General features: G+C 43.7%; 1 protein-coding gene across 1 annotated transcript; it reads right to left on the bottom strand.

The window, feature by feature from the left end:
* Window positions 1-283: 283 nt before the first annotated feature.
* On the bottom strand, window positions 284-14,563 carry LOC108889474 (EMILIN-3). Its single transcript, XM_051070986.1, has 7 exons — window positions 13,835-14,563; window positions 4,719-4,908; window positions 4,454-4,467; window positions 3,489-3,811; window positions 3,011-3,357; window positions 2,556-2,900; window positions 284-2,158 (listed from the first exon to the last, which is right to left on the bottom strand). The coding sequence occupies exons 1-7, from the start codon at window positions 14,017-14,019 to the stop codon at window positions 1,013-1,015; spliced, it is 2,550 nt and encodes an 849-aa protein (XP_050926943.1). The 5' UTR covers window positions 14,020-14,563; the 3' UTR covers window positions 284-1,012.
* Between the last annotated feature and the right edge of the window lie 512 nt (window positions 14,564-15,075).

Below are 15,075 nucleotides of genomic sequence, written 5' to 3' on the forward strand. Positions count from 1 at the left end.
ATAATGTTGACCACTGATAAAAACTTAAATAAATGTGGGACTGCTAACCATTAAACTATCGTATAAAATATCTCCACAATATATCTCCAGAACAAACTGCAAATTAACTTCACAGGCTAGCTGCTGCATATAGTTCCTTACAAAGGGATAAATAAAGTTGTGTTGGAATGAATTGAACTGTCTTTCTCAGTTCATAGCTCACAACCCATATTATTTTTTTTAAAAAAGACCTTCCTCACAAAAATAGTGTCTAAAAACACTATACCAATTCTGAGCACAGCACTTGAGTGTTTTAGATTTTATTTCTCTTCCATCTACCTTGCCTTGTAATGTGTTGTCACTGTCCCCCAATGGTGAATTATGGAACTTCTCTGCAACTTGGAGCAATGCGGCAGGAAAAAAAAAAACTGTCAAAGCACAAATACATATATCATTTTAAACATGTGTAAAACAGGAGTTTACAAAAATGTAAATAGCACCAAGATGACATACAGTATTCTTTCAAAAAAGACCAGACAAGTGTCCACACAGAGGATGTTGAGTGTGCTGGTCAGTAGAAACCCGTAGCAGCATATTAGTCCCATATCATTCACTTTGTTTTATTATTATTTCTCTAATACAAACAGTTTAACATCATAGCAATGCAGTCACTTCATATAAGTTAAAAAAAAGGTAAAATATGAAAACAAAACAATCATGATCAGAGGAAAAAACAAAATGCCCTATAGAATCAAATCTCAAGGGAAAATATTGCCCAGTTATACAACCATAGGTGTGTCTTTGTATTCTGTGCCTGCTTCTCCTCACCTCACTAAACTAAATACCCAGGACATCTGGAGGCACTGGGCTGGGGAGCTTATGGGAAATGACTTTCACCGGTTCGGTTAATTTGCATCTGTGCAGATGGGATTTGCAAAAGAGAGAAGAGAAGCAGAGGACGTCACTTGAGCCTAATGAGAAGCACACATTAAAGTCTCTTTAAAAAAAAAAAAAAAATTCTGTAGCTCAGATGCTACTGGTCTCCTTTTTGGTTGGCTGCCTCCTTGGCTGCATAGTCTTTGACCTCTCCTTTCAGCTGAGCTAGCTGTTCTGAATGCATGGCCAGGGTGCCGTTCACCTGGGCCAGGTATGAGTCCGAGTGTCTCTCAAGCTCCGCTCTGATCCTTTCCAGGTGCTCTGCCAGCTCTCCCAGGCTGCTACACTGGCCCTCTACCTGGCTCACTCTGCTGTCAACGTCCTTCACCTCTTTCTGCACTTCTATCGCTGTGCTCCTGCAGCCCTGCAGCTCCCCGGCCAGCCGTCTCTTCAAAGCCACCAGCTCTGCCTTCAGCTGGGCCAGCCGCCTTTCACCGGCCCCGAGGAGGGAGGCTTGGTGACCCACTAGTTTGGTGATTCCTTGCACCTGGTTGACTAGCTGGTGCTCTCTCTGCTCCCAGGAGGCGTTAGCGTGGCCCACTTCGCTTGCAATGAAGCTAATAGAGTCCTTTAGGCCCTTCAAAGTGCGGTTCACAGAGTTGATGTTGACTTTCAGCAGGGTGATCTCTCCCTGGACAGAGCCTTCTGTGTCCTCCTGGGCGATCCTGAAGAGCAGATTCTGCAGGGTGTTGTTTAGGCGGTCCAGCTGGTTAGAGTGTGTGTCCAAGCGGTCTGTCATCTTCTTCTCCATCCCATCACACTCCTCCTCCACTTCAGTGATGCTGACACCCCCTGCTGGCGGGGTGGAGGGCGAGCAGGAGGAGGTGCAGAGGAGCTCCAGGTCTATCAACTGTTTCTGAATGCCGTCCAGGTCTCCCTCCACCCTCCTCCTCACGGACTCGATCTCTGTCTCCAGTGCTGGGACCACCTGGCCCTCTAGGAGCGCAGGGGCCGTGGCATTGCTCAGCTCCTCCACGGCCACAAACACTCTCTCCTCCAGGGTCTTCAGCTTGTCTTCCAGCATGGTCTTGAAGCCATCCAGACTGCCGGGGAGCCCTCCTGGTCCGTCAGGCCCACCCTCGGTAGCGTTCAGGCGGCCCTCTATGTCCACCAGGCGCGTCTCGATCAGCGTCTCCACGTGGATGCTCTGGTCAGTGAGGGCATTCTGGAGTTGTCTCTGAGATTCTGTCAAACCTTTCACTGAATCCTCCAGCAGCAGCACACGCTGGGACAGACTGTTTACCTGCAATAATCAATAACTTATTAGTTCATTAGTCAACTCAGTAATTGTCCACAGTCTGTAGATGTTGCCCTTTAAGTAGCATAGTCTGAAATGTACAGTATTTGCTTAAAGGAATTTATGTATTTACTTGAATAATTCTGGGAGGTGTACATATTTGCTTTCTTGTTGAAAGTTAGATCAATATCATTTCATGTTTGAGCAGCAACAACAGCCAGGAGCTAGAGCCAGGGGACTGGTTAGCTTAGCATGGAAACAAGAAACAGCTAGCCTGGCTCTGCCTAATTTACCTTTGGGCAGAGTCTGTATTGAAATCACACTTGTAAATTAATTTAGATGCTGTTAACTTGACAAAGTGGATGTATTTACTGATCCTATCACAATCGCATCTATGTCATACCTGTCCACAGCAGCTCTCAGTCAGAGTTAGGCCCTGGATCTGAGCCTGCAAGGAGCCCAACTCTTCCCTGAGCCCAGTCTCCCTTCCATCCAGAGACTGCTGCATCTGTTCCTGGCCGTCCATGTGCTCCCTGTGGCACTGCTTCTGCACCTCCCCGATCTTCTTGTCGCAGTGGTCCTCCAGACCAGTCAGACGGCGCTCAAAGCCGTCCAGGATCTCAGCCCGCACGCCAGCCAGCTTGGCGTCCAGGATCTCGTCGATTTGAATGGTAGAGCCGGGGATGGGCCTGCCTCTGGCTCCCTCCAGCAGCTTCTTCAGCTGGCCATCATGACCCAGGACCATTCCCTGAAGACACATGCAGGTGAGAGGAAGAAAAAAGTAGTATAATAAAAAAAGGAGAGGATTTGATCAAGATGTACAGTTATATTGAATTGATCTTTCTACAACAACGGTACCTGAATCTCCTCTAAGATGTGAGTCTTGGCTCGGAGCTCATCCCTCACTTCTGTCACTCTCCCTGCTAAGTCTCCAAATCCAGTGAAGCTTTCTCCTCCATCCAGTCCATCAGGAGTCCCATCCGGGATCACCCCAAATCCCACGGTGGAGTCAGGCACGCGGGCGCCGTTAGGCAGCAGAGACACAAGGATCTTGTTGGTATCCTCTCGCAGGGACGTGCGCAGTCGCTCCTCGAGGCCCGCCACCACCCCGTTGAGAGTGTCTAGACCCTGGGTGAGGCGACGCAGATCCTCCTCCATACGGTCCAAACGTTCACCAGTCACTCCAGAAATCCCAAATTTGTTTCCTGTTTTTCCAAGAATAAAACAGAAATGAGAAAGAGTGGTTTTTGAGAACACACACTAGCATGCACACACAGCAGTAGTGTAAGTTTAAACCCAAGGGCTTCACAATAAATCAGTTGACGTCTGTTCTCACCATAGTTTGGTCTTCCACCTCCAGCAGGCAATTGTCCTGTGGGTATTGGTCTGTGGTCAGGCACACTGGGGATAGGTCTGCCTGGCTCCAGCTGTCCTCCTCCAGGCCTCTGGTCCACTGGTGGTCTAGGGCCATGGGGGAAGCCCTTCATCCCTGGACGATGGGGCATACCAGAACCCTTGAAAGGCGGCATCATCACGTCGGGCAGTGATGTGGGTCCATCATAGCAGTTTTCTCCAGAGTAGCCGGGACAACATCTCCACTCCAGCTCAGTCACCGTCTTAAAACCCACTTTGTACTTTGGTTTGTAGAAAGTCCTGTACCTGAAGGAATCATTAAAAAATATGTATCAGAGAAGAAGAGTGTGTTACAATTGCTGGGTCAGAGTTTATCAGAAGTGCTGCATTAGTTTTTACTAATTAGGAGCATGGAGTCAGGACAGAGGATGGAAAGATGGGGGGTGCTGAGCAGAGATAAAGGGATGAATTTGTTCTCTATGGGATTAAACATGGATTAGAGGGAGATTAGGAGATTAAGATAAGTGTAGTGTAAATGATGTGGCATCAGAGGATTGAACCAGGGTCAGCATCAAACTTCAGTGTTGTATAAGCTGAATTGTCTCTCTCTCACACACAAACACACACACACACACACACACACACTCACACACACATAAACACACACATAGTCATTCATTTTGAGGAGAAAATCTACTCCTTTAATTTCCCCTGTGTGGAGGATTTTGAAAGACACATTAGAAACAATAATAAAATCACATACAGTAGCTTGAAGAACTTAAAGTTAAAGTATTATTTAAGAAGGTCTTTTGTATCATGATACATTCACTATATCATTCTGGATATTTTCTTTTGTGTTACTTTGACAAAGGTAGGTGGCCAGGTAAGAAGCAAGTATGACCACATCTAAACCAGAATTATCAATTATGAATGAAGGGGAGCTTTTACGTATTTTTAATGTGCTGAAAGAGAGATGGTGCGAGTAGCTTGTGTTCTTAACACCATTTCTCCCCAGTGGCATCTCTCTCTAGGACTCTGTCAACAAACACAGATGTGCATGCAGCAGAGGATCTGGAACAGCACATCATGTGAACACTAGAGGGCAGCATTGATACAGAGGAGGACCTGCATGTGCAACCTGCTATAGTTTGCTGAGTGCAAGGTAATAAGTACACATTTAAAATCTCACAACCAATCAGCTTAGGACTCAAACCGAATTGTCAAAGGTTTGTTCCATTTTACACTGTTTGCATTTTGTTGTTTTGTTCAAAAAACTTACATGACAACATGGACACTTCTGACCCCAGATGCACTTGGTGGTGTACTCAGCCTTCACGTAGGTAGCCACTCCATCCTGCATGGTGCATGTGATGTTCTTCTGGACCACGTAGGCACAGTGGTTTCTGGGGAAACGGTAGAGCAGCATTAGAGTTAAATTACTTAGATCAGTGGATATATAAACATTACAGTACCAGTCTAATCTAACAGTCCTTATTTTGTTCTGTATCTGTCAATCCCAGGGAATTAAAGTGAGACTGCACAGCAACCAATGTGGCTACATGTGACAGTGATAATGGTAAATGGTAAAATGTGGTAGAGATAATCAAGAGTCATCATATTGGTCAACTTACTCCGTACTGTCAGTTACACCTTAATTTAGCTGACATTAGCCACCATAACATTGGTCATACCAGTGTGATGTATGTAGAGTTGCAGTGACAATTCTCACTGACAAAAATGTCATTTTATTTTAAAGCTTTACTTCACTGTTAACTTATTCTGTATGTCCTCTATTTTGTTTTGTTCATTTTATACAGCTCATTCAGCTTCAGTAATTTAGTTACACCTTTGTTGCTTGATTTCTTTCCTTCTCAAGTTGCTTGTAACACTGGTTTTAATAAAATGATGTCTGAACAAACCTTTCTGTCTTATCTAATCTTGAAAAAACAAATCTGTTCATGACAATGTCTGCTTCGGGTAATATTTATTCATTTTTAATTTTAAAAAAACATGTATGCATACCACTCGCGTTATTCAGAATAAAGACAGAGGATGTTTGCTAGAAGCTTTTCATTTGTCTTTTGCTTCCTTTTGGTAAAATTTGATAATTTAGCAGCAAGAAATGTTACTTAGACTGTTTTCCAATGTACCAGAGTTCAACACACAATAACTTCACTATAACTACTTTGAACAGTTGTTGCATCATGCTGGAGCTGGACCTTCTCTCTCCTCTCTCCTCATTGCCAGTGCAACTATAGCAACTGCTAAATGTTCCCCTGGCCCCTGTGCAACACAGGAAACGATGATCTGTGCTCTTTAGGCCTCACATGTGAAGCATTTCTTACATTCAGAGGGGAGCATTTAGCAGCACATGCAGTACTTAACGTTGCTCCACAGCTGTTTCAGGACAAATAGAAGAGTTTGGAGGAGCGGGGAGGGACACGGGGGCCGAGGAGGGTCTAACATGCCAAGTTAACAGGTTCAGAGGGCTAACAGACAGCGCAGCTTGTCAGAGTCTGTGAGAAACCACTGCACTGCTGCTGCTTTCTGCAAATTGCTGGCCGTGTGTTGACAGCGTTTGCGTGTGTGCGTGTCACCACTCTCCCTGTGTTGACATATGTTAATAGCACAGGAGGGAAGAGGGAAGGAGTCAGAATGACAGAGCTTCTTTTATACCAGCCTGACAACATGCTGCCAGGTCATACGTTGTTAAGGAAGTGGTGGTGGTTGAGACCTGAACTGATGTGGTATGATAGGAGTTCTAAAAGCACTTGAGACTCACACATTGGAAACATTGTTTTTATGTATCACATGGTTTATGTGTACAAGAACTGGAGACTGCACACTTAATCTGCTAACACAAATGGTGCTGCGTCATCATTTCTGGTATAGTCTCCCTTTCTTAAAACCCCCTAACAAATACACTAACTCGTGTAATGTTAAAATGCTGCTAATAATTTTCTGTTCCTAATTTTTTTTCATCATCACCCCACCTGCAGGCTCTTTTGTTTGTGATCCCTGGGGGTCTTAAGATTGATCACTCCCTCTGCTCTCATCTGCTGCTCACAGAGTACACAGAACCTTTGGCACCAAAGTAAATAACTTTTTTTCTTCTGTTTTTAACATGTGAAAAGTCTGGCACAAATATATTTGTACATGATCACATTCACGTGGAGATTGTAATAGAGATTCCTGGATTTAAGAAAAAGTGATGATACTGTCATCCAGAGAATATCAGCACTTTAGTATGTGCTTTAAGTATTATATTGTAAAATCTAAATATGGTGTTTAATGGTTTCCTCTTCATATATGACAGATTTATCGACAGCAATAAGGAGCTTTATGACTTGTTTTTGTGTATGTGAGAGTTGGGAAAAAGCTTCTATAGGCATACAGGGATTTATGACAGCTGATAGAGAGCAGACTAAGTGCATGAGTATGTATGTGGTAAGTGTGTGATCCTTCTCACATTACACACAGTGCCGATCAGCGGAGTGAAAAGCGACCATGTTCACCGATTTGTTTGTCAGGTGCACATCTGCGGGGGAGCCAGTGACCTTCAGACTCACACACAATGGCTGCAGGAAAAAGTGCAGGAATCCAGATGTACATGAGGAGAAAAAAACTTTCTCCTGTGCATAGGTCTCTGTTTCTGCCTCTCTCTCTCTCTCTCTCTCTCTCTCCCCACAAGTCCGCTCTTTGGCTTTTTCTTTTCACAGATCTGTCAACGTCATTTGGGTCTGCAAGTGATATTTTATCCTCCGTGTCTTACAGACGGAGGGGTTCTGGCTTTGTGAGAATCAAAGTCGAGTGCCGAGATAAATCCTGTCCCTCTGTGCTGCTGCAGTGTCGGTCAGGGCAACGGCAGGTCAACTCCTCTGCCGTGTAAAAACAGATCTTTATAGGGTGAATGTTGAGTTTCAACTTGAGAGATAGTGAAATTGTGTTTGAGCCGTGTGTAGACAGTGACACACAATCACACACTCACACATATTGTACACGCACTGTGAGGCCTGTAGCCCTTTTATCTCACATCCACAGAGACCACACAGCTCCACAGGATGAGGATTACAAAAGCTTTTTCGCCAGAAATATGAACCCATGATGTGTAATTGGTCATATATGAAAAAAAGTGTTGTCTTTAGTGTTTCAGTTTTGTCTCAGCCAGGTCCAGCTGCTGCAGGGTAGGTGAGAACTTTTGTTTAGGCTGCTTGTGTGGGAGGATCTCCAGCCTGGAGAAGGAAGCGCTAATCTGGACACTTGGGGAGGAAAAGGATGAGATCAGGGGAATATGGAGAGGAAGGAGAAGAGGGGCGCTGGCCTATTCTGAACTATTTCCACGCCTCACCTCTTAACTAATGTGGCACAAGGAGCCTGGTGTTAAAAAGCATAAATACTTTCTGGTGTTTGTTTTAATGTCCCTGGGTGACGGATGGGAGGGGTTGGCCACACAGAGTAACTCGGTAAGTGCCAGACAGTAAAAGTCCCTTAGGTCAAGTCAACTTTATTTATGGCTTATATGTAAAACAACTAGCACTGGCCAACAACACAACTGCAATAGATAAATATAACAGTCACAGTAAAAATAGGAATTGTTGGAATTGGAATTGTTTTAATACACAAGGAAAGTGACTGGATATTGAGTTTTAAGATTTAAAGATGTCAAATTGAGGGGGCAGGTGAAATATTCCCTAGCTGTGGGACAACAAGAGCAAAGGTATTTCAACTTTAACTGTGCCTGTGGGAGAGACAAAACCATCTGGTCAGATGATCTGAGTGACCTAGAGGTGGAATAGTGAGGAAGGTCAGAGGAATAGGAAGTCGCCAACATACCTAATAAATTCTGAGAAGAAGAGTCTACAGCCACGATAGTGGCTCTGTGAAGCTGCACTCAGGCACAGCTGTGCTTTGAGCTACATGCTAATATCAGCATGCTAACATGATCACAAAGACAATGTTAACATGCTGAATATGTGACCATCTTAGTTTAAAGCATTAGGATACTAACATCTGCTAATGGCACTAAGCACAAAACTCAGTTGAGGCTGATGGGAATGTCATTAGCTCTGCAAGTGTTTGGTCATGAACCAAATCAATGGAGAAATGAAACCTTTGACCTGTTGATGACAATAGATGAAAAAACAGGGAATTATTTAAGCTGTTCACCCTGAGGGGAACATGAGCATGTGAACCAAATTCCATGGTAATCTATCAAATAGTTATCAAGACATTTCACTAAAAACCAAAAATGTCATGTCTAATGGTGGCCATTGAGGAAATGTCAAAATCTGGAGACCATAAATGTCATAGTAAATGTCATGGCAATCCATCCAGTAGTTTGTAAGATATTTGCGAGCCAAAGTGATGCATCAATATTGTCATTCCAAGATCCTTGCTGCTAGCACTAACACCTGCCAATTACTATGCTTTCTTCAACTGCACTTACCAACCTTATCTAATGTATCTAATGCAATAATGTTCCACTTGTCCATGGCTGTTTGAAACAAAATTAGGCCTTGAAGATTGCCCATACCAACTGATCCTGGTCTGAGTCAAGTGTTACTCATTGCCTGTCTGACTCTTTCATAATACAAATGCTGAAAATGTTCCTGATAATATTTAACATTTTCCTTTTCTCCACATTTCTTGATTGTGTGTTATAAGAAACTTAGAAGCTGTATCCCACTGAAAACAGCAAGAAAACACTCAAAATATTAAACAAATAAATGTCTCCAGTTGATCCACAAATGATTCAAATTCTTCAGTGTATTAAACTCTTGTGCACCTCCCACCCTCACCTGACCTTTCTCTCTTCCTCCCCAATGAAAATCAAAACAGTCTTCACCTCTGTTTGCCATGACAGGAAAGCCACACTTACTACTTCTCTTGCAGCATTTGCTTCTCTCACACACACCTCCCCCTATAACACCAAAATATTGTCTTTTTTCTGTTGTTGGAGCATGTCATTTTTTGACTGCTAGTCTGGTCTCACTGTAAGTATTTCCAGTATAGCGTTACAGTTCCTAAAACGCTTCACAGCCTCCCAGGGGGAAAGCAGAATTCCCATCTCAGATTCTCATGTGGAGCGTTTTCAGCAAATATTATTGCTGCTCGACCTCCACCCTCTGCTGGGACCAAAACAACTCACCTTTCCATCTCCCTTTTTTTCTCATAACCTTCCTTTCCTTTCCTTCCCCCTACAAAATCTGCAAACTGCAAAGGTCTTTCTCTCTTTAATTATCTAAGCATACCCTTCCTGCTCTCACCTTCAATTCTAATGTTGTCTTTTTCTTCCACTTTCTATTTTTCGTGAAGCCTCTCTGTGTTGCCTAATCATGCCCCTGACATCTCCGGCCTGCCACTTCTCCAACCATTGCTATGCTTGTTTTGACATTGTGTTTTGACACTGTGGCACTAAAGGGCTCACCTTCATCATTATTAACCGCTCTCTCACCTGCAGGGTTCCCTGACTGTTTGAACTCAGCCCACTGCTGTTGCCTCTGACAGATTTATGACTGGAGAGGGCCAGATAGAAAACCATGCAATCTTTAATAGGACCTTTAACAACCGTGTCTATGGGCTAACAGCTCTCCTCCAGGGCCCATCTCTTTCCATATATGCTTTTAATGAATCCTATTTCTAGCCAACTGGCAGGTCTTGAAGGCCCCACGGTGCAGGGTTGATTGACGCTGCTCTGGTGGCTACTGATTAGGGTTAAAAGGAAAGATGTGATACTCCCAGCTCTAGGACCAAGGGGATCACTTAGGGTCAGATCCAAGCAAGCTCTGGTTTCTATAGCTTAAAGGCAGACCATTACTTTTACATGTGCTTAAATTTTGGCTACTGGCCTCTAATCCTGGTTACAGCAATAAAATCATGTGGGTATAGACATTTTAATTATTCCTTTTAGTTAGCCCCAATTCATTATGGATAATTTCTGGTTGTTAAAATTACCACACAAGGTCTCATAAGTAGCTTGATTTGACTTTACTGCTTTATTCTTTATAAATGGTTGTATTTTTCTCTGGGAATACAGTAAAAAGTGAAAAAACATACCAATAACTTATCCTCAGGCATTTCCCAAAGCACATAATCTTCTTTGAGTAAGAATAGCTCTCTGGATTTATTTATTTTTTTTTTGATTTTTTTTTTTGATTTTTATATAAAACGGTTTTCAAACTGTTTGTGATTTGTTAGACTCACTATACTGTATATGCCTTGGGAGTGAGACCAGTAGCAATGTGATAATTCATACAGATGGTAGGTGCCGAGAAAACTAGTGCAATAGTTTTAAAAAGTAAGAACATCAGGAATCACTGCATAAGACTACTATGGGTGCTGTGAAGAAAACGCAGGTGGCTTGACTAGGCAATATGGTTGAAACTAAAAATACTAAAAGGAGCTGTCTAATATGTACATGTATAAGTAATCAAAGTGGTGTTGAGTGCAAAGAAGCAGTTTCCACTGTTACATATTACATCAGACATCAGAAAACAAACAAAAATATCACTTACTGGCTTCCTTGCCAAGAGTTTGATGGGACTATTGATGCCACTCTCATGTGTATGTTAGCTAAATATAACGTTACAGGTAACTTAGTTTAGCTTAACCTTTAGATTAGCCTTCTCTCTCAATGATAAAATCCACATGCATAAAAAATCCCACACTTTTTAGCAGAGTGGTCAGTGAAAGCAGTAAGTTATGTGTAAATATGTGTTAGTAGGGGGCTTGGGAGTTTACTGCCCAGCCTGCATGACCCTTAGCAGGAGACTGGCTCCATTCTTGTCCTCCACTGGACACTCAACACAAACTTACAACAGTAGCCCATAACCTCTAACCTCTACCAACTCACTGACCTTTCTCCCTTGATCTCTGTCCCACCCATCATCGAAAAAGCCCTCGAACATGTCTCTAATCTGATCAGTGAAGACGTGTGACATCTGCTGGAATCCTAATTGATTTATAAAACACCCATTCCACAGCAATGGATATATGGCTCTTGGATTATGTTTCACCTGTTGGTATGCTTTTTGTGTCATAACGATATGTTACAGTGCAGCTCACAGAATATAGAATTTTATAATTTGCTCTTGATGTAATGTCAAAAAATGGACTGTAAGATACTCTAAGATGTGACAGTCAGTGACTACAGGCTATGTATTCTTTTACAGCAGCAAGTGGTTTTATTGAATGAAAGGAATGACTGTGAAATCAAATCACTCGCTTTGCTGCCAAAACACAGATAATAATTCAACTTGAAGACAAGAAGTCTTTGCTGCACCAACAGCTGAGAATTTTTTTTTAAATATCTCACGAAAAACAGGCATGTTTTGTCCATGTGACAGAGTGGTCAATAAGGAACAATGGGAAGCGTTTACAAGCCGTAAAAGTACGAGTAAAATCCTTCACAAAAACACATATAAACAAGCATACACCCATACATATATATGCACACACTCAGAGAAGCACTTTCACCCCTCCCCAACACACACACACGTCATAACACGTGTGTTATTTTTAAGTCTCTATTTTCACTGACCAGTCAGGCAGACAACAACTGAGCTCATATATCTGTAGTGGTGGTCTGACACTGACACATCCCCTGGGACCACTGTGTCCAAGTTGGGTCAGCAGCTCTTGTATAAACACTATAGTTGGACTTGCAAACACATGTGAAGGAACATCACCAGCTACCAGCAACAAGCGATTACTGACTGTCTCTCATTCTTGATCGGTCACTTTTGAATAGAACGATCCATCATAACCCCTAGTTGATTGATCCATCTTGGGATTCAGGCTCACAAATGTATCTAGGATAAATTAGCTTGTGTGAATATAAATAAGCCTCTTAGGCAGCACTGTGAAAAAGTAAACAGATGCCACTGTTGCATGCCGGCAACATGCACGGGACATGAACAGCAAAAGGGTTTTGGAAGGTACTGGATGAGGATGAGGAAAGGACTGCTGGCATACTTGATGCCTCTGGCATGCTGCGCACTAACATCAAACTAGCTGGTGATGGTCAGTAAATATTTCCAAAACACATGCTGGCTGCTTGTAATCATTTTCTCTCTATGTGTGTTAAGTAACACACTATCTGAAGTGTGGCTGTGTAGTTGTATAAGGGCACACTTGATAAAGCAATGAGTAATATAATTTGAATTCAGTAACTGATTACAGTTTTCAAGTAACTTGCTTGACACTGATCACAAGTGAGGAAAAGGTTGCATGTGGTGATTTTGGTTGAGATAGACAGTGCATATGATGACATGCTGACTGGAAACAAAGGAGAGGGATGAATGACCCTAGGTGAGAAAGTTGAAGGTGAAGACTGGCTGGGCAATGCGTTCCGGGTGAGGGATTCTGGAGAGTCTTTTCCCCCCAGAGGTGAAGGTACATGGCAGACTAAAACGGGGCTGGGCAATCAAGCAGTCTTCTGTGGCAGTTTGAGTGAAGCAGCAGGTAGCTGGGGAGCTGTCCAAAGACATAACAGCTCTCAGGGGAAGCCAAGCAAAAAAGATGGGGAAAGGGAGGAAAAAAAAGAGCCCTGCAGGCCATCTCTATCCAGGCAAAATATATCCACAAGGCTCTGTTTCATCTCACAGCTTCATGACTTTCAAATATCGTGCATAGTATGGGATTGTTATTCCTCTCTGCTCCTGTGGTTTTACTGTCCTGACAATATCAGTCCAGTCTATTTACAACAGAAAACAGAAGAAGACCCTCCTTGATAGAGTTAAGAAGAAAAAGAAAACACAAGTTTTCAGTAGTGAATTCTGTCGTATTGATTGAAGATTAGTTGTACCACTCCCTTCTGGTGTGGGTGCCCAGCTGTACTGTAAGTCTTTCCTCTAATTGAGCCCCCCACCACCACCCCCACTCCACTCGCCACACAAACACACACAGCGGCTGCGAGGGATCAATACCCTTGTCATCAACTCAGCAACCCCCTCCTCCTCTCTGCGCCGTAAAGACCATAATGACGGCTTTGTTTTCATAACGCTGCATGTCATTGTTGCTGTATAATGTTTATCCCCAGCCACAGATGGTTTTAGGTGTGAACCACAGAAAGGGGCTGATAGTGAGTAAGAGAGAAACAGAGAGTCAATTCAGGGATCTGTTACCAAGCTGATGCCCTAACTAAAACCATATTTCTGCAACTCGCCACTGACATGTGTTTCTCAGGGGGAAATACAGTATAAGGTGGGTCCCGCTTGCGAAAGCACTCCAGCTATTTGGAATGCTTTTTTGAATTCAACACCCTGCAGCATGGGAAGGGAAATAAAATGTGCATTAGCGCCTGTGACATGTCCAAAACAAAGCACTTACTTGTGACGGGTCATGGGCTTGTTTGGTAAATGGTGAGGGTTGAGTCCAGCCTTGAACAGGTTGTATCTGTTTCCATAGAAAGGGTTGGCATGGCCTCCATAGAAGGTTCCTTTACTGTCCACCACAGATAGCAACACTCCTAAGAGAAAGAACTGTGCAACTGGTTGATACAACTTGGTCCTCATTGTTTTTGTCTTTTAAAAAATGCAACTGGAAATAAGGAAAACAGGGTGAAAGAAGTGACAGTTGTAGGTTCCTCAGGGTGTTGTGTTGAAGGTCCCCGCCACACGTGCAGTCTCGTCTTCTTCAGTGGGCCCTGAAGGAGACATGGAGCCCAAACAGCTGTGGCATCAGCAGCATCTTGCCCTGTCCACCTTCAGCTCACACACCAACCACACTCTGAGCACACAGGACAGAAGCAGAGGGGAAAACTAGTGAGGCTGAAGAGGGAGGGGAGAGGAAGGGGGCAAGGAAAACAACACAAAGGTGTGCAGGAGGAGGAGGGGAGAGGAGAAAGAGAGGAGAGCAGGACAGAGGAAAGAAGGAGGGGAGAGAGCGTGTGAGCGTGTCTCTAGGAAAGTTTCAGCTCCATGCACACACACTCACACACACACACACACACACACACACACACACACACACACACACGCAAGCTTGTGTGAGACCTGCTGACTAGGCTCGGCCCTCCAAGTCCTCAGCACCCTGCCTGAGTGAGAGTGTGTGTGAAAGAAGCAGCGTGCTGCTCTGCTGCCTCTGAAGGGGCAGGCAGACAGACAGCCTGTATTTGCATATCCCACCCCAACTCCAGCCTGGCTGCTCTGCTGCACAAGGGGGGGGGGGGCTGGCTGCTAATATGATTTGGTGACTCTTTCCCTCTTTCTCTCTCACATACACAAATACAAACACACACCTTCAAATTAGATTCTGAAGAGCAAACAAAGCTCCGTTATGTTCTGCTTCTTTTATCATCCCCTCTGTCCCATCTCTATCCAATCTCCAGCAATCTAAATTTTTTTCTTGGGTCTTTAATCCCTTAACAATTTCATTTCTTTACCCTCTCCTTTTCTTTTTCCATCTGCTCTGGGAGCAGTTGTACATCAAAGCACAGCCCCAGTTTTCAGTCAGTGCCATGTGCATGGCCGTGGCTGCAGCCGGGCTAAGACGCTGCAGGTCTGGACACAATGGACCTCCTCCTTGCCTCACCGCAGTCACTCATTAAAAATCCCAGCCACAGCTTCAGT

This window comes from Lates calcarifer, linkage group LG6 (assembly GCF_001640805.2).
Source record: "Lates calcarifer isolate ASB-BC8 linkage group LG6, TLL_Latcal_v3, whole genome shotgun sequence".
NCBI lineage: Eukaryota > Metazoa > Chordata > Actinopteri > Centropomidae > Lates > Lates calcarifer.

Coding starts and splice junctions, on each gene's coding strand:
- LOC108889474 (XM_051070986.1), bottom strand. CDS start 14,019: ATGAGGACCAAGTTGTATCAACCAGTTGCACAGTTCTTTCTCTTAGGA. Junction 3,358..3,488: donor AGGTGGAAGACCAAACTATG/GTGAGAACAGAC, acceptor TTGGAAAAACAG/GAAACAAATTTGGGATTTCT. Junction 2,159..2,555: donor CTGAGAGCTGCTGTGGACAG/GTATGACATAGA, acceptor TGATTATTGCAG/GTAAACAGTCTGTCCCAGCG.